The sequence below is a fragment of the Magnolia sinica genome, chromosome 10, assembly GCF_029962835.1.
Source record: "Magnolia sinica isolate HGM2019 chromosome 10, MsV1, whole genome shotgun sequence".
NCBI classification, from domain to species: domain Eukaryota; kingdom Viridiplantae; phylum Streptophyta; class Magnoliopsida; order Magnoliales; family Magnoliaceae; genus Magnolia; species Magnolia sinica.
In genome coordinates this window covers 87,222,576-87,246,721 of record NC_080582.1, presented here as the reverse complement: position 1 = coordinate 87,246,721, position 24,146 = coordinate 87,222,576, and the positions used below count along the sequence as shown (strand labels likewise).

The 24,146-nt window shown below is 40.0% G+C and overlaps 1 protein-coding gene and 1 long non-coding RNA gene across 4 annotated transcripts; one reads left to right on the top strand and one right to left on the bottom strand.

Moving 5' to 3' along the window:
* Positions 1 to 1,613: 1,613 nt before the first annotated feature.
* On the bottom strand, positions 1,614 to 20,656 carry LOC131217500 (isoamylase 1, chloroplastic). Of its 3 annotated transcripts, none has more exons than XM_058212436.1 (19): positions 19,675 to 20,656; positions 14,638 to 15,091; positions 13,288 to 13,470; positions 12,990 to 13,082; positions 10,517 to 10,669; positions 10,297 to 10,388; positions 9,475 to 9,616; positions 9,284 to 9,391; positions 8,974 to 9,059; positions 6,900 to 6,971; positions 6,689 to 6,815; positions 6,217 to 6,303; positions 5,917 to 6,009; positions 4,521 to 4,679; positions 3,964 to 4,047; positions 3,142 to 3,222; positions 2,952 to 3,034; positions 2,717 to 2,834; positions 1,614 to 1,908 (listed from the first exon to the last, which is right to left on the bottom strand). In XM_058212436.1, exons 2-19 carry the CDS (start codon positions 15,028 to 15,030, stop codon positions 1,648 to 1,650), a joined length of 2,415 nt encoding a protein of 804 aa, XP_058068419.1. In that variant the 5' UTR covers positions 15,031 to 15,091; positions 19,675 to 20,656; the 3' UTR covers positions 1,614 to 1,647. The 3 variants fall into 3 exon arrangements, with proteins under 3 accessions (XP_058068419.1, XP_058068420.1, XP_058068421.1); XM_058212437.1 differs by having other exon boundaries at positions 1,614 to 1,905; XM_058212438.1 differs by lacking the exon at positions 19,675 to 20,656 and having other exon boundaries at positions 13,288 to 13,465; positions 14,638 to 14,777.
* Positions 19,413 to 19,930, top strand: LOC131217503 (uncharacterized). Its single transcript, XR_009157263.1, has 2 exons — positions 19,413 to 19,543; positions 19,667 to 19,930. It is a non-coding gene; the product is annotated as an uncharacterized LOC131217503 (long non-coding RNA).
* Positions 20,657 to 24,146: the final 3,490 nt, after the last annotated feature.

The following is a 24,146-nucleotide window of genomic DNA, read 5'->3' as shown; positions in this document are numbered from 1 at the left end:
TCTCTTTTTTTGTTTTTTTTGTTTTTTGTTTTTTTTTTTCAATTTTAATTGTTGAGTAGATTTGTTTTTCCGAGCTACAATCCTGTATGAATTCTTCATATCCATGCAGTTAAAAAATGGCATTCTTATAACTTGATCTAAGCTGTCCAATTTATGGGCTCACCTCAGACGGTTCACTTCAACCAACCATCGTGATGAGACTGGGTGATTGTTTGACATAAGATGGACGGGTGAAATGAAATAAGTGAACCCACTGGAGAAGAGAAACCAGTGTAGAATGCACATGGTCTTGAGATGACCATGACCGGATCATCGCAGCCGTACAGGATCATCCTGGCGAGGTGGATATTGAGGCCATGGAAAATTCACAGGTGGAGCCCACCTATACAATTCTCCTCCCTCAATATTTCGTGGGCCCTAATTTGTTTTTTCATTCATGCCGGTACTTAAATTATGGCTACGATGGTTTGGATACGGTGGGTTGAGAGGGAGGACGCTAGTTTCCTGTTCCCCGCCAATACGTGGCCCCCACAGAGATCTCCATGAGAAATCCACTCGGTACATCGGTTTCGGCAGCTCGTATTAGGACATGATCCCATAAAAAGTGGTAGATCCAAAACTCATGTGGACTGCACTAAAACTGGGAGGATCGTAAAAGCCTATTGATGAAACCTTCCCAGGGCCCACCATGATGTCTATGTGCCATCCAAACCATTCATCTGAGATGAACTGATAACACAAATATTAGTACCCTGGATGAAACCTTCCCAGGGCACACTTTCATGTTTATATGCCATCCAAACCGTTCATAGGGTCATTCCCACTGAGATGAACCGATAACACAATTATTACCCTAATCTTTAACTTTTATGGCCCCACAGGTTCCAATGGTGGTCGTTCAATCCTTGCTGTCTCCTGTAGTGTGGCCCACTTGGGTTTAGATCTGCACCCTATATGGCAGATATTGTGGCATGGATCTCATGCTGCGTTTGGTACGGGCCACCTGTAATTTGCTGAAGTCAAGATATCATACAAAAGCAACACTCACTCGAGAATAATTGTATTCTTTGGGCTCGCTTTGGATTTACGGATGCACCAAGAACACCATGAACTGATGTGGGAAAATCCTAACCCTTCAATCCAAGGCGCAGAAAATATAAGGTTAAAAAGTTAAATATGGCAGCATTCCGTTTTCAACTGAAAAAATCCTAACCCTTCATTTTTGGTGTACAACAGTTCTATGCTAGGGCCCACCCACTGAACAGTTTCGATCCCGTACAGGTGTTCCATGGCCCACAACAACAGAGTCGCTGATAACTGGTAAAATCAAACCGCAGATGCGTCCAGTTTCTCCTTGAGGCAAATTCAAAGGCGGGGTTTTAGTGGGCCATTCGCAGCACAAATGTGCAAGATCTCCCACTCATTTTAATCATGCCTTGTCAAAAAACCTCTTATCTACTATGCATGTCAGCAAACACTGCATTCTATCTATATCAGTGGCCGGCCCACCTCATATTGATCATGCCTTGTTCAAATAGCTGAACTTCTTGGCAATGTCCATATCAGAGGTGGCCCATATACACTCCACACAGACAAACCATTACAAGCTACCATTTCCCAGGGAAGACCTAGCGTGGATTATAGAAATTAAGCATCTGGAGACAATGTGAGGATGATAGAAGAATAACTAAGCATGGGGTAAAAGTTACTGTCGAGGAAGTGCGCGTACTGTTGGATGGCAATGGTTCTATCCAGGACATCATTGGAGAGGAAGTCAAATGGCGAGGCCTTGCTGGTGTCGACCAGCGGTTCCCATCGATAGCCTGGGCGCTCTGGAAGTGTGATGGTGACCGGCATATGGCTTGTGTTGAAGGCAATATAGATTTCTCGCTTTACAGAGTCCATCTGCTTGAATCCAGCAATGATAGAGAAGATTAGTTCAAAGGCTTGGGATGCATGATTGACTCATGTAGTCACAGCAATGGCACAAGGTCTTGGAAACACATGGAAGTGGGAATCCGGAAAACCTTAGGGCCTGTTTGGGTGCCACTTAAAAATGAGTTCATCTTGTTTTAGTTAATAGTAATCATGTATTAAAGATCATAATTTAGGGTGTGTTTGGTGGCACCAAGTTTCATGAAATATTATAAAATTTCATGATATTTGGTGCAACCAAATGCACCCTTGTATAAATCATTGGTTATCAGTATCTTTTTACTACATAAATATTGTTTACCAAAATGAGATGAAATCATTTTTGTGGCACCCAAACAGGCCCTTAATGGTATTATTTTATAAAAATTTGAGCAATTACCATCAGATCCTGAGCAGATGGTGATCCATCTCTTGAGTACTATCCATGCAGTTTTGAGAAATGATCCCATGTTAAAAGCACATCAGGAAATGAGTATGGGCTATTCCCATCACCAGATATAGGACTGCAATGGGTCATGGTGCCCCCAATGGTCTAAAACTAAGACAGGCCCACCCAGATAATGACAAGTGAGCTACACTATCCATCACTCCCAAATCAGGATCGTTCTGATGGGATTCACTTATGCTGATTTGTTGCATGTCCCACTTCACAAAGGATCATTTCTCTTTAATTTCAATATACTCGTGATAAACACGCTGAAAGTGTCTGATATACATGTCTGAAGATGTAACAGCCACAACGTTAAGCTGGAAAACACGATAGAAGAATGTATAAGCTTACCAACGAAAACGCAACAAATCGGCTTGTTTCAGACCAGTCTGGCATCCCAGGCATGTGACCATGCCACTGCAGCCGTTCTGCCGTCGGAAAGTCATTCAGCCCAAGTGATTCACATTCACTGTTCATCACAACATGACACATGGATCATTGACAAGCTGTTAAACATTAACCAAAAATAAAAAATACAAAAAGTAAAAAATGTAAGCAGGAAACTGTTCTATCATGCAGTATTTACTGGCGGAACTTTGTCATGAGGCGGCAGAATCTGAAGAAATCAGATGAGGATTCTTCCTTCTTATCCCACCGGAAATAGTTGAGCTGCAGAGGAAAAAAGAAGCTAGAAACAATTTAAAAAGGAACCCATATTTCGATAGCAAAATTTGATAGTAAATAGCACGAGAAAGGTGGTAGGAGAAGAGGATCACATAGTTATCATGGCAATATGTGTTGTTATTGCCTCCTTTGGTGTGGCCATATTCATCGCCCATGTAAATCATCGGAACCCCCTAATCAGAAGGAAAGAGATTGTAATAAGGGAACAGATTAACCAAAATATCCCTCACACTCTTCTAAACAAATGCTTTGTCAGGCAGCATTTCCGTCCCATGAATGTGGTTGGGCATAGGAAAATTTCAGGTTTAACTTCAGGTTGGATCCTTAAAATGGTCAAATTTTGTTCAAAGAGATGGTTTTGATCTTGAAAATGGTCGAAATTTGTTCAATGAAATGGTTTCAATTCTTAAAAATCATCAAAATTCATTCGAAGGAACAGTTTAATGTTGTTGCCTCCTCTCCACTAAATCTTCCGACTGCTTAATATATATAACTTTCGAGCTTTTGAAAGAAAAAAAAAAGATTTTTTCTTCATATGATTTACCAAAAAAGATTATTATTATTTTTTTCTTCCAATTCTTCTGAAATGCACAGATTTTGAAACATAAAAGCAATTACATGAGTTTTTGTTGATTGAAAATACGAATTCAAAATGGAGGTTTTCTAAAAATGGTTACAACACGGCTGAGTCAAGTCTTAGAAAAGAGTAAACTCACTGATAAAATTGTCTGATAGAATACATACCATGTTCCCATTCCATGCAACTACAATGCAGACCATTCACTCATTTTTTCAGCAACTTATATTACGCGGCTATTATTGCAAATCATTTAAAAAGAGGGTGGAAATTGAAAGGTCAGAAAAAAGAAGATATCTTCCTGTCAATGTCCAAGTACATATAATCAGGCACTTACCTGGGAAACCATAAGGCAGAGGAAGAAATTCCGCATTTGCCTCTTCCTCAATCTTTTCACAGGCAGGCTAGCAAACTCCCCTTCCTACAAAGTCGTTCAAAAAGTTACATACTGGGAAAATAAATAAGTGTATAGGTTCCAACGGTAGAAAGATGGCATGATCTCTCCATAATGAGGCCCATCAGATGAACAGTGTATCATCAAAAAATGGAACTCCACTTAAACGGAGGGCCAGAACATGATATCTCTCCTTGGGTTGATAATCATATCACTTCTCTCATACAAATGCTGGTTTTAGTTTACATTTAATATTCTTCATCACAAAATTGCTAATCTTTCTTAGCAACTCATTATGAGTAAGGAAAAGGGCCCACTCACTCTTTCATTACTTCCAATTCATCAGAAGCCCATCATCAATAGGCAAAGGTATGGTTAAGAACTACACATGCATCATTGGTTTCTATGCTCATTTACATTTGAGATGGGATGGATGCTACACGGCATAGCCCAGTAATAATATTTCAAGCATCAGCAAACGGGCTAAGTACAAAGGTTACCTGTCCACAGTTCCAGCTGTTATTGTGATTCTCTCCATCATTGTTGTCTTCACCGTTTGGCAAGTTATGCTTTTTGTTGTATGTCACCAAATCAGCCAAAGTAAATCCATCATGTGCACACACAAAGTTGATACTATTCCATGGTTTTCTTCCTCCTTCCTGATTCATACTATTGGTGAGGAATGGGGTATTGATTAGAACAAACTTCACGTATGCAGTATTGTAGATGTCTCAGATGGCACTCTACAATTCCAGCTTATTAAAAACAAACAAGTCAGGATGCAGTAATACATGTCGATAGTTTAGGATTAAAATTAGAAAAAATCAATGCATTGGAAGAAACCAAATCAGGCTGTATGATATGATACTAACTTGTCTTGTCCTCTAGGGCTATTTGCATTGGCTTCCTGGATTGACACAAGGTGAAAATGGCACAACAATCTAAGGTAAGTTTATTAAGATTTCTTCATATTCACTCATTTCATGAAAGCAAGGTGGCTATTTTGCTCTCCAACAAGGGACTCAGATTTCCTTTTTCAATTTCGACAACCAATATTGGTCAAGATATGAGCTGAAATTTCACAAATATCTTTTATTCACAAATAAACCATTATCCCAAACCCATCAGCTGCATCCCAAATCTTCTATTTGTTCCCCCATTTCCCTTGCTTTTGCAAATAATTCCAGGTTTTCACATTTCTGATCCCTATTTTTTTTCTTTGAAAGCTAACATTAGCAAGGATTGAACCCTAGATCACTCACGCACACTACACTGATCCCCACTTTTGATTTTGAGATTTGAAGTTTCTGTTTGAACTCACATACAACAGTACAACCTAGCATATCTAGCACTTCTTTGGCTACTAAATTCCAATATGCTGACCTCTAACAAGTCATTTCAAAGCTACCAGTTACAAGAAAAAAGTACCATTCAGTATAATTTTATGAACGTTTATGTGGGACCAATGAAAATGTGAAGATTGGAAAGATAAAAAACTGAGAATATTTTAAATTTAGAGAAGAAAATTAGAGTTGTTTATCTCTGTTGATGCAGATTGGACAGCCACAAACATTGTATTTCTATCAGCCTGTACATCATTGTTCAGTGTCAATGATGAAGAGAAAAGTGACCAATTTTTGCTTCAGGTCAAAACCAAATGTTCAAAAAACAAAAACAAAAAGATAAAAGGGGGGAGGAGGAAGAAGAAGAAAAAAGAAAGAGTAACTACTGCAATGGACGTTGGTGAAGAAAGAGTAGGAGGAGGAAAACGACAGCAAGAAATGCCATGCGTGCCAGAAACAAAAATGAGTACCAGATGGTAAGCTAGCAGATACGTGACAAATATATTCCAACAAAGATATGATTATATAGGTCAAAGAGATATAGAATTATCACCTGGTATAAATGTGGACTTCCACAAAGGCATTGAGCAAAAGCCCCAGAAAATCCATCGGTACCTTTGATAAACTGCCGCACTATGTCGCGATACTGAAATTTGAGAGGGGAAGACAAATTAGAATGATTGTGAGAGCTCAGAGAGAAGATCAATATTTCCTTCAATAAATAGGTAATATATCAATGTTGAAAAATGCAAAAGCATAGGTTAACCACATCATGCATCAAAGTCCTACGCTGCATATTGTAATTTTCAGTCCTAACAGAAAATTCCCATGGATCTATGGAAAAGACACTAACCTGTCCATTCCATTCTGACCAAATAGCCCAATGAGGAAACCTACCAACTTGGTAAAGACCGCCTGTATCCCATGCTTCAGCAATAAGCTGTTTGACATTAAGTGCAAAAGGTAAGTCAGCCAGCTTAATGCAGACAACTGCCAATTAACAGCAGATATCTGTAAGAGTACTGAGATTCATCTGTGTATAATGGACCTCTTTTCGTTAACAAAAGAAGAAGAAGAACAACATGCATGGACAATCAAATTTGAATGGAAATTTAATTAATTTACAGAAGGAAACAAAACAGAATGCAAGGCACGGGAGAGCCGTAAACATGCACTTTTCTGTAGCTAAAGTACCTCGTTTAGGAATGAAACATGTGTACAATGATTTTTGTTGCACACGAAGATATATAACATGTAAGATCATTGAATGTCATGATTTGCACATAGAACCTCCCAAAACAAATAGAGCCAACTACTGCAAGTACCTTGACCCCACGGAGGACAGGATCATTACTGATCATATCGATTAATGGAGGACTGCTGAGTGGGGTACCAGTCCTGAAGAGGTCATCCTCTGTTGGACTCCCATATACATTGCCTGCATCCCATAGACTTCAAACAAAGGAAAGATCAGCATCCTTTATGCACATGCTAAAGAGAAAGGAAAGTCATTGAGCAAAGAGTATGGTAGATGACCTGCTGCTCCTGGTCATGATAGCAGCAAGATCAAAGCGAAAGCCATCCACATGCATTTCTGTTACCCAGTATCTGTTTCATGAGTAACAAAAGACATATAAACCCCATTTTGCAAGAAAGAAAGAAACAATTTCCAGGTAAAAAGAAAAAATCAAAGGTGTCATTCAGAAAGTGAAATGCTTCTGATGCTGAAAATTTCCAAAAAGACAAAAGTTAATAGGCATGAATCATACATCCATTTACTGTTAGGATGTTCAATAACCTGTACTTCAGAATGCTGCCAAGTCCAACCAATCAATGTTTACAACTAGGTACTCTCTAAAACAATTTCTGGACCTCCTTATCAGAGTTTATATATTCTATAAATGATGTTTTGTTTGAAAGTTCCTTATGAAACTTTTTAAGAGGTCATTTAAATTACTGTTAACGTATGGACTCAGTTGTTGTTCATGCTCGTTCAGTTCCCACCAAAGCAAAAGCTTGGCAGGAATTGAGGAGTTTAATATTGTAACGTTGAGGAATTTAATATTGTACAAGTGAAAGGGTTTTATGTTTACCATATTTCACTCACAAATATAATATTCTGAAATATCTTATGCATAGCACGCTTTAACCTTTTCTTTTTGGCCCAGAAGACCAAAAAGGCTTCTGTTTTTTTTTTTTAATTTTTTTTTTTTCAAAGGCTCTCTATAAAGGCACTGAAAACCTCAACATTCTAGCTGTTGCCTTCGTGCCTTCATTTCATGGTCAGGTTGGTTTTGAAGGGGATGTGGTGAATCTTAAGACACAGGCATCAAATATTAATCTTCAATTCATGTTTTAAATGGAGGTTTTTTTTTTTTTCAACTGGATCAAGGTCCCATATTGGTATAAGTTTTTGTAATCCAACTCCTGGACATAAAGGAGTTAGGCCTTACAGGTTCAAATAGGCCAAGATGTTGTCCTCTGTCAGCTTTTGGAAACTCTTCATCTACATCTGTGGGGCTGGGTTCCACAAGTCTTTCAATTTTTAACCATGTTTGTTTATTATTTTTTTAGTTTTCATTTTTTTTTTCCCAGAGAAAGTCAGCGAGTTAAATGAAATGATGCAAGCAACCTAGGAGTGGGCCTCACAATCACCCCAATCAGAGATCCAGTCTCCAGGCTCCCTGAGTAGTTTTGTAGCCATTGATAATGGTCTAATCAATCTGTGTGCCCCATATAGGTTGGATCCCACATGTGACACAATCTAAATGTGAGTCCACAAGAGTATAGGGTTTATTATTTAATGAGTTGCTGGAGTTAGCAATTACCTGTTAAACAAGTTTCCCTTTAGTATTTTCGCCATTTATTTCATTAGCCACATTTTGGGTATCGATTGGTGCTTGAAGGAGTTACCAAAAAATGATGTTTAAATGACGAAATTGGTACCATTTAAAAGCCTATTGAATTAGCTTTCAAACAAGCCCAAGTTTATGCAATTTTGATATCATTCAAGCAAGTTATTTCCTATTTACGGAAAGCATGTACAGTTGTGGCAGGATTCAAGATATTTTGTTAATTTCTAATATTTGATTGAAATAGATGGTTAGGATTATAAGCAATCTATGGTTAAGATTACATCAGGGTTTCTCTTGCTATGAGAAAAATATATATAAACATGTAAAACTCTTCCATGAATGGTGGGTTAATGTTTGAATGGAGAATACCCTTTTTTAATATGAGGTTTCAAGTATGCCTTGCTTCCTCCTAGCATTTGCTGCCTTTCTATAGCATGTGTTGCCCCAATCCAAGCATTAGTTGATAGATTATATCTTAGGTTGTTCACTTCCATCTTGGGGTTCGACTGTGAATTTTGTGGAGTAGTTGGGCAGCAAGTAAAGGGGCGTATCCAATTCAAAACTTAATTCATTTTGATTTGGTCTTGTTAAATGTCCCATTTGTCAAATTGCAATGCTGAATATTTCTGAATAAAATGAAATTCTTCATTTTTTTACATATACATTTCAGATATTTTACATACAACTAGTTGCACAATTATACCAATAATGAATAAACAGAGAAGTTTGATACAAGGCAATGCTGGTGGATCTACCTTAGGCAGTCCAGTATAAATTGGCGTACGATAGGATGATTGCAATTGAAGGTGTTGCCACAACCTGAATAGTTATAGAATTCTCCCTGCAGAAACGTAAAACAAGATGCACTTCATATGTCAATGATCCTAAACAACACAAAATATCAGGATAATCCCAAAACTTATGCATGCAAAAAGCAGGATTGAAGGATGCATAAATCAAGCTGTTATTTCACCATGGAGACATCACACATTACATTTTTGAGTTTCTTGTTGATTTTGGGTGTAAGAAAGCAGGATCAATTTTCTGAAAGATTAGGGATTATACCTTGGGTGCAAGCATATAATACACACTGTTGTCAATGCCTCTGAAGGATAAAATAGGACCTTTCTCATTCCCTTCAGCTGTGTGATTAAAGACGACATCCATGAGCACCTGCAGAAAATTAAAAGAGGAATCAAAATGGGTTTATGCTCAGAAAGAAACAACATGTGTTGCAAGCCCAAGATAGCAATCACCTCGATGCCTCGCTTATGAGCTTCTCTAATAAGAATCTTGACTTCATTTATTGCATCATGACCACTATTACGTGTGCCAGCAGACGAATATCTTATCATTGGTGAAAAATAGTTGACAGTTGAATATCCCCAAAAATTCAGCCTGGAACAAGAAATCAAGAACCCTCACTTCCTGTATTGATAAAAGAAAACTTCCCTTAAAAAATAGTTGGGTGTGAGTGAAAAGGATGGAAAATCATAAAGAAGTCCACCATCCCTGTTCAATCTTTCCCCCTAGAAGATGGAAAAGGAATTACCGGGCAAGCATAACTTAAGTGTCCATAATGGAGGATGATGAAGAAGAAGAAGATGATTCCTCAGTTTCTAAGATTTGATGATGATGAAAACGACTGCCCAGATTCTAAGATTTGATGATGATGATGGTGACTCTTCAGTTTCTAAAATTTCAAAGGAGAAGAAGATGATGATGACAACAACGACCAAGACTCCTTTAGTTTCTAAGATTTGATGAAGAAGAAGACAACTCTTCAGTTTTGGATAAAGAAGAAGAAGAAGACTGTTCAGTTTCTAAGATTTTGAGTAGAATGGATCTTTATGTAGACACAGAGGAAGAAGAAGACACTTCAGTTTCTAAGATTTCCAGTAGAGAAGAGGAACTCTTCATTTTCTAAGATTTCCAGTATAGAATAACAAGAAGAAGACTTCAGTTTCTAAGATTTCCAGTATGGGGCTTGAACTGAAGAGAATTGAATAGAGCGGATGTTTATGTAGACGTATCTGCAATCACAGGCTTAGAAAAATAATAAAATGTTGAGTCCATACCTATAGTCACCCAGGACAGAATTAGAGGAGTAATACTCCAACTCATTGAATTCTTGAGATGGCATTAGCTCAATACAATTGACTCCAAGCTCCTGTAGAATACATGAAACTCAGCACAGAGAAAATATAAGAGATGTTTCAAGTTCTTATTTGGTACATCTAAAAGTGTCATGATTCATTTAGCAGAAGTTTAAATAAATAATATATACTAAATCCATACCTTCAAGTGGTCAAGTTTCTCCACTACACCAAGATATGTTCCAGGGTAGTTAGTGTTACTTGAATCATGCTTTGTAAATCCTCGAACATGCATTTCATAAATTATAAGGTCTCTTTGAGGATAACGCAAAGGTAAGTCACCTTCCCAGTCAAACTGAAAATATCAAATATGGCAACAGCAAGATAAATGTAGGGCCAAAAATCCTCAAACATAAGAAACAATTAAGATTGGTCTTGGATGCTACACATGCTAAACACAATGGTGTTCCAATGGAAACAAAATGCTGAATCCATGGATAAGAAATTATTAGGTAATGGTAGCTCGGAAATAGATTAAGTTAATTTCACTTCCCACAAAAATGTGGACTAAATATAGTCCAATCCAGTGTTTTATATAGCTTACGCTATGTAGTGTGTAGAGTACTACTGAAGCTTTGCCTTCACACTACATAGCTCATGAAAATAGCTTAAGTCGCATTTACTCCATGCTTTAGGCTAATAAGCATACGCTACACACTACCTAGCCTAGCTATATAACTTATACTACAAGTTAATTTCACTAAAACATTAAAATCAATAAATGTTTCCCAAGATTTGTTTTATATATATATAAACTAAGATAATCTTTTCAATGATTTCAGTAAACTGATGTAAGTAATAGTATTAACTCAGTTCCTTTGCCGTATTTTTCCTATTATTTTAAGTTGTGTTTGGTTGCACCAAATATCATGAAGTTTCATAAGGGCGTGTTTGGCCGGACCAATCCCATGGGATTAGGAGGGATAGAATGGATTTTAAGGTAATGATGGTGGTGTCAGTGTTTGTCCCTTGATCCCATGGGTTTCGGATAGCCCATGGGATATACAGCAGCCTGTTTGGACCGTCCCAAATGGATGGGTTTGCATCTACACTGCTTCTTGTGGTGTGCCCCACTCACTGTTTTATATTTGCCTTAAAACAGGTTCATGGCTAAATGTAGGCCGGTGAAAATGATGGACGGAGTGGATATCTCATTGATATCTTGGTGGGCCTCACATAGCGGTGAAATTTCACATCCTGGGATTGGCAGAATCCATGTTAGCTAAGGGCGGTGTCTACGAGGGCGAGGCAGATGACATCCCATCCCGCCATCCCAAACGGCGGATGGGATGGGATGGCGCAGGATAACCCTCCTAATCCCATCTAATACTGTATCCAGCGCCCGGCCAAACACGCCCTAAAATTTCACGTTTTAATCAATCTAATTTGGTGAAAATATCATTGAATTTCATGATATTTGGTGGAACCAAAAGCAGCCTTAATTAAAAATTTGGAAGCGGCACGTAGCTGTAGCTTACGCTACACGCTATGTAGCTTATGCCTTGTTCTTCGGGGAGGGGAACGCTATGCTACATGCTATTTATTATTTAAAACAATCGTGCAATCAATTACATAACGGAGGAAAAAGTTTGGCCATTCAAAAGGACCTGTGATTTTATTGGATTTAGAATCATGAAAAAGCCGGAGAAGTACAAAGTATAAGGTGGAAAAGATAATTAAAAAAGTCAACTATCATTAAACCAATGTATTAAAAACTTCCCCTCCTCGACTACAACCTTTTATTGAATATCAAGGACACAAACAAAACCAAATAGAAATATGACAGTCCCAAAAACAGAACTTTTACATTGACTGTTCTTGTTTGTAATAACAATTCATTCTTTTCTCATTCTTAAGTGGAAACCAAAGTATTCAATATCAGTGATGGGTTGTTACCATTACGATACAAGCCGTAACTGCCATTACGGCCTTAGAAAATAAAATGAAACCGTATCGTCCTTGTAATGGATTATTACAAGGCTGTTACGGCTGTTACAAGCTATTACATGTCATTTTTTCCATGATGGCTGTTATGGCCCTGTAATGCATAACAGTTCCCACCATTACCATTATACGTAACAGCTTTTTTTTTTTTAATTGCCTTCGTGGAAACTAATATTAACTGAAAGGCGATCTGTCAGTATCAAAATACAGCAGTGTCCTTGCTCAATCTAATTGAAAAATATATTATCACATGAGTAGATTTTAGTAACATGCAAGCTTAAAAAAGCACAAAACAGCATAATAGCAAATTGGGACAGTAAAGGATGAATATTCTCACTTCCCTTACCAGGCTGCATGAAAAAGCTACAAATATGTGCTACATCATTTACGGGTCTGTGAGATGCGTCCATTATTATGGGATAATTTAGCAAATGATTACCTGTCTTGATATATTTTTGTGCTCTTGAGTGAAGGTTATGTTATCCATTTAAAAAAAAAAAAAAAACTATATAACAGTATACTGACACATGAAACAGTTTTTTGCAGAAGAAAACCCAGTTCCTGGTGAGAAAAATGAAACAGCACTAAATATAAAGGGGGAAGGAAAAGAGGGCAAAAGATATGAATACGAACACCAAACAAATTATGCTTCTCATAAATCCTTTGGATACCTCACTGTCAGAAGAAGGTATCAAGCCAGCCATTTGAGGCCAACATTTGCCGCCAGGTCCCATGGTACCAAACTCCCCTCTCCTTATAACTGCCTAAATAATCAAAAGAAGAATTAGCTGTGATTGTTTTTATTCATAATGCTGCTAAAAAACGCATAGAACCTAAACCCAATCAAACAACACGAACATGCAAAGGAAGTATGCATTGTCATGTGTTCAAAGAAATTAGCATTCATAAAATATCATACTAACTAGATCACGTGATCAAGATGAAAGAACGCTTCTGCATGTACACAACCTTAGCATAAGGGTCCAACAAGATCTGAGATGAGTCATAGTAATGCCCTTCATGAGGGGAAAACTTCCCGTCAAATTTGTAGCCATATAACATGTCCTTGAGATCCCCACGAAGAAATACATGCCAAACATCCCCTGTCTTGTTAGCCGATGGATCAAGGAGAATCTGCTCAGTCACTCTATCCTGCATTTGAGTTAACAAAAATTGAATAGGACTAAAAAATCCTGTTATAACAAGATTCCACATATAAAAACTGAAATGCATTTGTACTAATTTAACTGGTCTAAGGTGTTTGTACTAATGATTGGAAGGCATTTTCCATATGATAGATAGGCAAATGAAATAGAAAATTTGCTTGGTCAAGTGACAAGTGGGCCCACCTTTGGGCTATCCAAATCATTCAAATGGTGGGCCCCATGGTGGATGAGAGGTACCCAAAAGAACTCCTTGCCATTTGATCCCCAACATTAGATTGGGTCCCACTAAATGGACACAGTTTGGCTGGTGACCCCAACACCAACCAGCTAGCTGGTGTCAAAGCCCCATGGGCCCCACCATGATGTATGCGTTTTACCCACACTGTCCATCCATTTTGCCAGCTCATTTTCAGGCATGAGCCCCAAAATGAGGCAGATCTGAAACCCAAGTGGACCACACCACAGGAAATAGTGGGGTTGAATGCTTACCATTGAAAACTTCTTGGGGACCACAGAAGTTTTGGATCAAGCTGATATTTGTGTTTTTCCTTCAACCAGGGTTATGTGATTTTATAAACAGGTTTGATGGCAAAGAAACATTGCAGTGGCCCCCCAAGAAGTTTTCAACCGTAGGCATTCAATCCCCACTGTTTCCTATGGTGTGGTCCACTTGAACTTTGGATCTACCTCAGTTTTTGGGCGCATGCCCTAAAATGAGCTAGAAAAATGGATGGACAGCATGCAAAACACAAACATCATAGTGGGGCCCATAGAGCTTTGACACCAGCTAGCTAGCTGGTGTTGGGGTCACCAGCCAAACCGCATCCCCATTAAATGTGGACCACTCACAATAATTGTCGAATTTCATTGAAGGGATGGGATCATCCAAATGGGAACAGACATTGAGGCATAGCAGCCCCTCCCTTAATGGATCACACCAAATAAACGGATTAGATTACCAAATGGTGGGACCCACCTATATCATTGCTGGATAGAACAAAAGGTAGCACCTTTCCTTCAAGCAAGCATTATATAATACCTTCAGATAATACATTTCAATAGAAAATTCGTTCAAGCCAGACTGAAGAATACATTTAAAAAAATAAAATAAAATCCTAAGAGAGGGGATGTACATAAGTTGATACTAACTCACTTCTTGTAAATCTGAGAGGCTGATCAAGCAAAGGGTGGCCGACGTAGAATTCCTTGAATATACAGCAAAATTGACACCCCCATCTCGAGCAGTGGCACCAAAAGGTGTCGGACTTCCAGCGAACACTTCCAACCCCCGCAAGCTCGGTTTCTCAACCACTACAGTCCCAGTCTCAGTCCCACCATCACTCATATTGACAATCACTGACCTTTTACTGACACCACCATCATAATCCTTCCCGATCATCCTCAAAACTCGACCACTCCTCCACTCACACTTCATCCCCTGATTCTGCCATAAACCGGCACAAGCACAATAATTCCCCCATTTCACCTTCCAAAGATCGCAATTGCGAGTGCCAGCCAAAAACGAAACACTTTGTATCAAATCCATATCTACAGAAGCTCCGAGATCAGATAATTTCCCCAATCGATTCAAGATCCAAACCTTCCATCTAGGAAAACAACCAAATAAAAAATAAAAAATAAGGCAAATTTCCACAATTTCAGAGAGATCACAGCTCAAAAAGCTTACGAATAAATCAACATATTCCAATTCAACAACCAAAAATAGCAGCAAAATGAGGACGAACCAGCTCCAGAAAGATATGATATTTCAACATTAGCAACAGATTCCAATTCAACAACCAAAAATAGCAGTAAAATGAGTACGAACCAGCTCCATAAAGAAATGATATTTCAACATTAGCAACAGATTCCAATTCAACAACCAAAAATAGCAGTAAAATGAGTACGAACCAGCTCCTTAAAGAGATGATACTTCAAGATTACTGAAGCTACGAAAAGATGGCTACTATTTCTTCTTTTTTCCGATGATTGAAAGGAATTGCATTGAAGACTGGAGAAATTTGGGAAAAATACAGAAGACAGAATTTCAGAGGAGAAATTAGGGTTTTGGAGAGTGAGATTGGATTTTGGGAATGGATTTTTTCTTCTTTTTTCCTTTCTTTTTTTTAAAAATCCCTTTGGGTTTTTCCTTTTACGGATTTCTGAGTTCTCCGATCTGCTGATAACTGGCGTTTGGCGTTTTTATAGTTTTCTTTTCCCGCGACTAACGCTCTGAACCAGATTTACTCGCGAGTAGCTAAAGAAACACGATCTTCTCGCACGTGCCATATACAGAACGTATGTGTGAGGTCCGAGTCGTTATTGTGGTAGGCCACATCGTTTATGTTCCATGAACGAAAAATCAGTCAGGGCCAGTTATCATCTCGTCTGCATATGAGGTGTGGAAAAGAGACGAGTATTAAATATTGACCGATGGTCTATGTTTAATTTACAAAATCAGTCAGGGCCAGTTAACATGATTTCTTGTCCCTGAATGTGAGTGGCCCACGTGATGAACGGCGCAGATATCCCATAAATATCCTCTGATGGTTAAGGACGGTAGGATTCTGATTGTTATCCTCGAGCAATCATGCTACTCTGGACTGGAGAGTCTAGATACTGCCGAATGTTGTTTTTTTCTTTTGTTTTTGTTTTATTGTTTTTTCTTTTCTTTCTTTCATCCACTATATATGTGGCACGCATACATGCTAACTCCACCACCGTCCAAAATAGTGGGGCTCGCCCAATGATGCATATACTGAAATTGACACTGATCGGAAGTGTGATTTGGACCAAAAAATTATTAATTGCGGACCGTTTTATTTTTAATCATCCATTCGATAGCCAGCAATTGAACGGTTTAGATTGTGTGGTCAGTGAGATTTCATATCCCAGTCACATCCACAAGAGGAAATGCCACCTGGACGGTTCAGATTGGTGGACTTGTATTCTGTAATTTAATGATTTGTGGCAAATTTTCGTTGTCGCTTAGCGAGGCAGAGGGTATTGGGTTCGTCCTGATGTATCTACCATCTCGGACCGTCGCCACTTAATATTGACCACGTGGCTGTGTGGTTGGTGGATCTGCATCTGGACGGTCCATTAAGTGGGCCCTGCAGAAAAATTACCCATTGCAAGTTCTGTTTCTCCACTAATGCTTCTTGTTCATTGGAAGTATTCTGATTGAAGATTATAGCTTAATAGATAGGATTGATCTATCGATTGTACGATCCAACAGAAGAACGGACCGGATTCATAAACTACATAGACACGTGTACGTTGATTAGACGCAACGAACGATTCTTAGTCAATTGCGATGAAGCGCGGACGTTTTCTGTTTTCTCACGTGAGGATTCCGGACCAGAAACGCACTTTTCCGAGTTATCCCCTTCGCGTATTCGCTCACGCTTGCAAACATGCCATACGTGTGAAGGAGTTGGGACGTTAATGTGGTGTCCATTAATCATACCCACGGGCAATACATGCACATTGGTTGTCATTTTTCTGACCGTCCATTTCTTATAACATGTGTGGCCCATCTGATAAATGTAGCTCGTAAATATTTGATCCATGTAACATCCACAATCAGGAACACCCTGTGATCGTCCAGGATCCGGCACAGCACATGCCACCTTGACACGTGCGGCAGTGAATGCAAGGTCATACATTCACCGATAGTGAACTTTGGCTATGGGTGTTTCACTGGCATCATTATCTCGCTCTCCTGAGTTTGGTATCCCTTCTCCTAATGGGGGGGCGCGTGATGACTGAGTTTGGATGGCATGTAAGCACGTCGTATAACCAAGGGGTGCACACCGGTCGGTTCGGTCTGGTTTCAGGGTGAAACTGGAACCGAACGATTCCCGACGGTTCTAAAATATTTGGAACGGACCATGGGCACCGTGGAACCGAACCGATTCGGTTCCAAATTGGTTCCATGGTTCTAAGCAAGGATGAGAGAGAGAGAGAGGGCGGCCACAGCAGGGTCGAGCATAAATAGGAGAGGGGTAGGGGAATTAGGTTTTTTTTTTTTTAATTTTTATAAATACAGGTTCGGTTCTGCAGATTGATCCACAGTTCGGTTCTACATACCATCGAATGGAGAAGTTAGGATCTACATAGTTATTTGAATTTTGAAACTAGTGCACTTTAGAATCGGACCTGTTTGGTCGGTTCCAGTCCAATTCCACAATTCTACCGGTTCAATGTGCACCCTAGCAGCGGACCTGTTTGGTCGGTTCCAGTCCAATTCCACAATTCTACCGGTTCAATGTGCACCCTAGCAGACCCCACATTGCATATGGGAGTCCCTATGGTGGGGTCAACCTTCGCAATGACTACAATAGTGGCTATAGGTACTTGGGCCAGGCATGCCTAACATGGGGCCGCATCTAATGGACGGCTGTGATGGCACCAATTGAAAGTGGGCCCCACAAATTGAATATTTTTTTATTGCATGATCAAGGTCCGAGGAACAGAGTGGAGACCGACCACAGACACAAAGCTGATTAATTGGACTTGGGCCAGGGTGTAGTCCATCAGCCCATCGGACCTTCCTGTCCAGTCGAACCTGATGACTGGTTTGGGTGGCATGTAAACGTGGTAGACCCCACATTACATCTAGCAGCGTCTATGGTGGGCGTCTACCTTCCCAATGTCTCCCATTGATCTCCTTGTGGTGGTCCACATGAGTTATAGTGATCAGACTGGATTTTGGCATTTGGGCCTAACGTGCCTAACATGGGGGTGCATCTAATGGACTGGTCGGATGGCACGGACACATCATAATGGGCCCCACGCAGATTGAACCTGCAGTGGTCATTACAACTGTGGGAAGTTGGGTCCCGCCAAATCTTTATTCGAATGGAACCGAGTCAAGGCCCACTACAGACAATATGCTGATTACTTGGGTTTTGGCAAAGGTGGCCCACCAACCAAATAGACAGACGACCAGCGTTGAATGAGCTGGACCCACTGGGCCTTATTGCCTGGCATTAAGGTACATGCAAACCTTGGTCCAGTCCAAACTAGTTACCGAGCGTAGAAGTAAGGCTAACCAGCTCATTCCCAACTCGGCCCAAAAAATGCGTAGTTCGTTCAGGACCAGAGAGGATGTCAGCAGGCCGGGCATTGGTTGGGTCAGCTAGAGCTTAAGCCCAAACCGACATGCCAAGGAGTCAGGGCACTGAGAGCAGCCAGGCCCAAGGATCCTTACACAAGGATTTGCTCGCACGTCTTATTAATAAGCTTTTCAGTCAGCTTAGCTGACCTGTAGGAGATTTGGACCTGATAGGCTTTTTTTTTCTCTCGAAAGATTACTGAATTTTATTAAAAGAAAGTAAAAGCAAATAAAAGGAAAAACAGCGCTATGAAGCCGAGGAGGGGACTAAATTACATTTATAAAAAAAAAAAAAAAAAAAAAAAAAAAAAAAAAAAAAAAAAAAAAGAGAAGAAGAAGAAGAAGAAGAGAGAGAGAGAGAGGGAGAGAAAGAGGAAAAAAACAAAAAAGAGTTGGAAACCCATTCATTTGATTGAAAGACTCGCCCAGACGTAGAAACAGCGACTTGCTTTCATTCCTGAACCATCTTGCATTCTGTTAATCTCAAACAGCCGACAAAACAGCGAATAAAGACAGAGTAGCTTGATAACAGCATCTCCTCCTACGAATGGAATGTAACTCACCGCCCGAGTCTGTAATGGGCTTATAAAAGCAGGACCACGAATGGCATGTAACTCACCACCCGCGTGTGAAAGATCTCGAGCGTTCAATTTAAATATGGTCCAGCCAAACCACAACTTAAGCAAGATCTGGGCTATTCAATAAGTGAGGCCCACCATTCATTATATATCACAAAAGTGACCTTGAAACCCCAAGTGAATGGGCAAGAAGCTTTTGACATATATAGTAAAGCCAAGACCCCTCTCGAAGTGGGCCAGACCTGAAAGATTGACGGACCAGATCAGCCAGTCGACAGCCCTAACGACGGTGGATAAGATATTAACCGAATATCAAGTTATTAGAAGATCCTAGCCGTTCCATTGGTGGCTTCCAAATAGGCGTTTACAGCCAAATATCCAAGTGCAGGTAGATCAATCCAATTGTATGATCTTACATGTGGGGCTTGAAAATAATAAGTTACAGTCAATGGTCCAGATCTAATGGAGTTTAATCAAACAGTCAGGATCTCACCTAATGCAGGCGCCGGTCGGTGCTCCAGTCACACAGAGCTGAGTCGTCGGCTAGGTTGAGGGCTTCATTGCCGTCCCGAGCAGGGATGCGGAGTAGCTACTGATGGCTTCGGTAGCCATCTCAACGGAAGTGATATCACCAAGCTCCATAGGCTCCACCAGAATGTACGGTTGTACTCACACCGTTCATCCATTTGGAGAGATCATTTTAGAAGATCATGCAAAGAATAAACCAAGTCCAAAATTGAAGTAAACCCCATCACAAAAAATGGTGAAGTGTACTTAAGTTTTGGATCCGACTCATTCTTTAGCTTATCCGGATCCTCTGCTTGCCACAAACAGAAATTTCCTGTTTGTTGCAATGTAATTGGGCCACATCATCATGGCCCATTTCATCATATACTGCAAATGCGACTATGCTGACAATGTCCATGATGATGTGGACCAATCACAATGCAGAAAAACAAGAAATTTCTATTTGCAGCTTGCAGAGGATCCGAAATCTCCCAAAATAATCTCTTCAAATGGATGGATGATGAGATATACCCCATACATCATGGGGTGGGGTAGAGGATAGAACTTGGTAACATCGCTTCATCAATAAAATAGCTACAAAAACCGTCAGTAGATGATCTACGTCCCCCGGCAGAATAACTGTCGATGGTCGAACCAATGACGGAGAAGCGTCAGCCGGCGTGGATACGGGTTAGGGTCCACGTTCGAGCAGCGAAGCTCCGATACACATGCCCTTCGGAAAACGGGTGTCAATGGGACGGCTTAGTGCCCGAAAATTCAGAATTTTGAATAGGGTAAAGCCCGAATAGTTGAAACTCCGGGCCGAGAACTATCCCAGGCCCGGCCCGGTCACATTCCTACTTCGGAATGCTGGTGGGGCCGCTTCGGATGTGGGTGGATTACTGACTTTGGGGCCCACCGTGATTCATGTGCCCTGCATCCACGCCGTCCATCCGTTTTAACAGCTCAATTAGTAAATCCAAACATCAAGTGAACCACATCATATATCTGACCATTAAAAACTTCATGTGGGCTACAAAAGTTTTGGGTTAAGCTGATATTTGCGTGGTCCCTTCTTCCAGTACCTTATGAACTTATCAACAGGTTGGATGGCTAATAAACATTCTGATGGGTATCCAATCACCATTCTTTCCTGTAGTGTGGTCTACCTACAATTTGAATCTGCCTCATTTTTTGGATCATGCACTAAAGTGATCCATCAAAAACGGATGGAGGGCGTGGATTGAAAGCTAATACATCACGTTGGGCCCCCCTTCAAGGAGGCAGATCCGGAGATCCACCGAAGCGGCCGCACGCATTAGGTTGTGCTAATGGTGGGGCCCACCTCCTAAACGGCTCTGAGTTTGTATTGGGATGGAGAAGAGAAGAAAACGAAAGCAATAGAAAAGGGGTTTGAAGGGAGAAGGAGGCCACACCTGGAAAGAGATCTCAGACGCAACCATGCATGCTGCCTCTTCCCATCCCCCTCTCTTATACCCAAAGCTGCCTCATTTTCTTGTAAATACCATAATAATGAGGCACTGTCATGTAAATTTCCATAAATATACTACCGTCAATAAAGCCGACCATAAAATATAAGTATTATCATGGCAGATCTCGAACAATCCACACATCAGGTGATGTCTATCTATTTCAAAAGGAAGCGGATTGGCTGGGGGACCACACACCGGCTAAATAGCTGCTGTATTAACGTCAACAAGTCATGTAGGTATGATTACAAGGTATCTATTATATCCCAACCGTCCATCTATTTAGCGATCTCGTCTTAAGGCTTGAGATGAAAAATAACATAAATCTAACCATCAAGTGGACCACACTGCAAAAAACAGTGAAGGATTGAACATCGATCAATGAAAACTCTTTTTGCGGTCACGGAAGTTTTGGATCGTTTTTGCTCTTCATTCAGGGCTTTTGTAGCCTTACGAACAGATTGGATGGAAAGTAAACGTCACCGTGGCCTTCAAAATTTTTTAACAGTAAAAAGCATAATCTCCGCTGATATTGGTGGTGTGATCCTGGTTATCTATGGATATTATTTGTTTATTTGATAATGCTGTGACATGATCTGTACACATAAATGAACGGTGTAGATACAATAAATACAGGGGCCGTATAACTTTGATCTCCTTTGAACCGTTCGTACAACTCGGAGCTCGAGGAGCGTCGGTGCTCGTCTTCGCGCGACACGTAACTACAGCAGCTACATAGCTGGTGTGTGGTACACCAGCCAATCCGCTTCCTTTCAAAATTGTAGACTTCTTGATGATTGGACCATTTTATTTTCATGGAATAATAATCTTTATGATGCGACCCACCCTTTTAACGGATCTGATTTTACACAGGATGGATACTTAGCTGACAATAAAACGCTGTATTTTAAGTCAAGATACACAACCGACTGTGTTAAAACAGTTTCTCAAAATGGAAAAAAAAAAAACAAAACGAAACGGCGCAAAAAAAGGAAATCTGCAGTCGACTTTAATTATTATTCAATGCGTATTTGAAATATTTATCCAATCCAGTTAAACGGATTGGCTACTCCCCCCACCATCAGCCCGGAGGTTGATGGTCGGTGTTCTGTGGGCCCCACAGTGATGTATGTGTTTCATCCATTCCGTTCATCCGTTTTTAAAGATCATTTTAGATTTAACACAAAACATTAGAGGGATATAAATCTTAGGTGGACCACACCACAGTAAAACAATAGCGATTGGATATCCACCATTAAAATCCTCGTAAGGCCCAGTATACTGATTATTTGACATCCAATCTGTTGACTAGGTCATCCAGACCCAGATGAATGGAAAAAACAAAGATCCGATTGATCCAAAACTTTTATGTCCCTAAAAAGCTTTTAATGGTCGACGTTTATTTAACACTGTTTACTGTAACGTGGTCCACTTGAAATTGAGATATACTTCATTTTTGGTCTCATGCCATGAAATCATCTAGAAAAATAGATGGACAGCATGGATGAAACACATACATCATGGTGGGGCCTTCCACATATCCAAAATATTCATCCATCCGTACGTGGCCCGCTGAGATGTACGCAAGTAATCCACACCGTCCATCATCTATCCAGCAACCGTATGTAACAGAATCGAGGCACGTCTTTTGAAAGGGTGGGCCACACAAATGAGAAGTGTTGGTCTAACATCAACTTTCCCTCGTCAAGATCTCTTACACTCGATAAGAAGACTGGCCCGACGTTGGAGCCGTCCATCACCAAGGTGGGCCCAACTCATGACCTGTCCGACATATCTCAAGCTGGAAACGCGTGCCAGCAGGTACTGCCATATAATTCCTAAAAAGCTGAGCCACCGATATTCAAGTGGGAAGCGTATTAGCTAGTGTACTACACACCAGTTAGATAGCTGCTGTAGGTACGTGTCGTGCGAAAACGAGCACTGACGCTCCTCGAGCTCTTAGTTGTACGTACGAACGGTTCAAAGGAGATCAAAGTTACATGGGCCTCAAGGTGATGTATTTATTATATCTACACCGTTTATCTATTTTTAGAAACAATCTTAGAACTTTATGAAAAAAATGAATCATATCCACAGATCATGTGGACCACACCAAAAGGAGAAGTGGAGATAATGATTTTCACCGTTAAACAACTCGTAGGGCCTACCATAACATTTATTTTCCATCCAATCCGTTCATAAGTTCACAAAGATCTGAATGAAAAATAATAAAAAAAATTATATTGATCCAAAACTTCTGTGAGACCAAAAAGGGTTTCAACGGTAGACGTTCAATATCCCACTGCTTTTTGCAGTGTGGTGGTTTTCATTGTTAGATCTGTCGTAATTTTCGTGTCAAGACTTAATACGATCTCGCCAAATGGATGGACGGTTTGGATATAACACATACATCATTATCAGACCCACAGAACTTGCTGTATAGCGGGTGTGAGGTACACTAGCCAATCCGCTTCCAGTATATAGTTCTGTACTGCTTCCAATCCTTTCACCTTCTTATATCAGTAACACTGACGTTGCAATAATTCATACTCGTCCACGAGCGTGACTCGACCTCGATGTATTCATTGTATATCTGTACCGTTCATCTGTTTTTCAGCTTATTTTCCGGCACGTATTAAAAAAAAAGAAAAGAAAAAATGAAGCAGTTACAAATTTCAGGTGGATCACACGAGGAATAAGTGATAATCCACCATTAAAAAAATCCTAATGCCTCTGCCGTAATGATTATTGACCATCCAATCTGTCAATAAAGTCACACATACGAGTACGAGTTGAAAAGATAAATATCAGCTTGATCCAAAAAAATTTTGACCCACAAAAAGTTTTAATTGTAATTAATCATTGTTTCCTGTATTGTGGTCCGCCTGAATTTTGTATCTGCTTCCTTTTTTGGACCATGCCCTAATATAAGATTGAAAAACAGATGCACGGTATGATTTAAAGTACA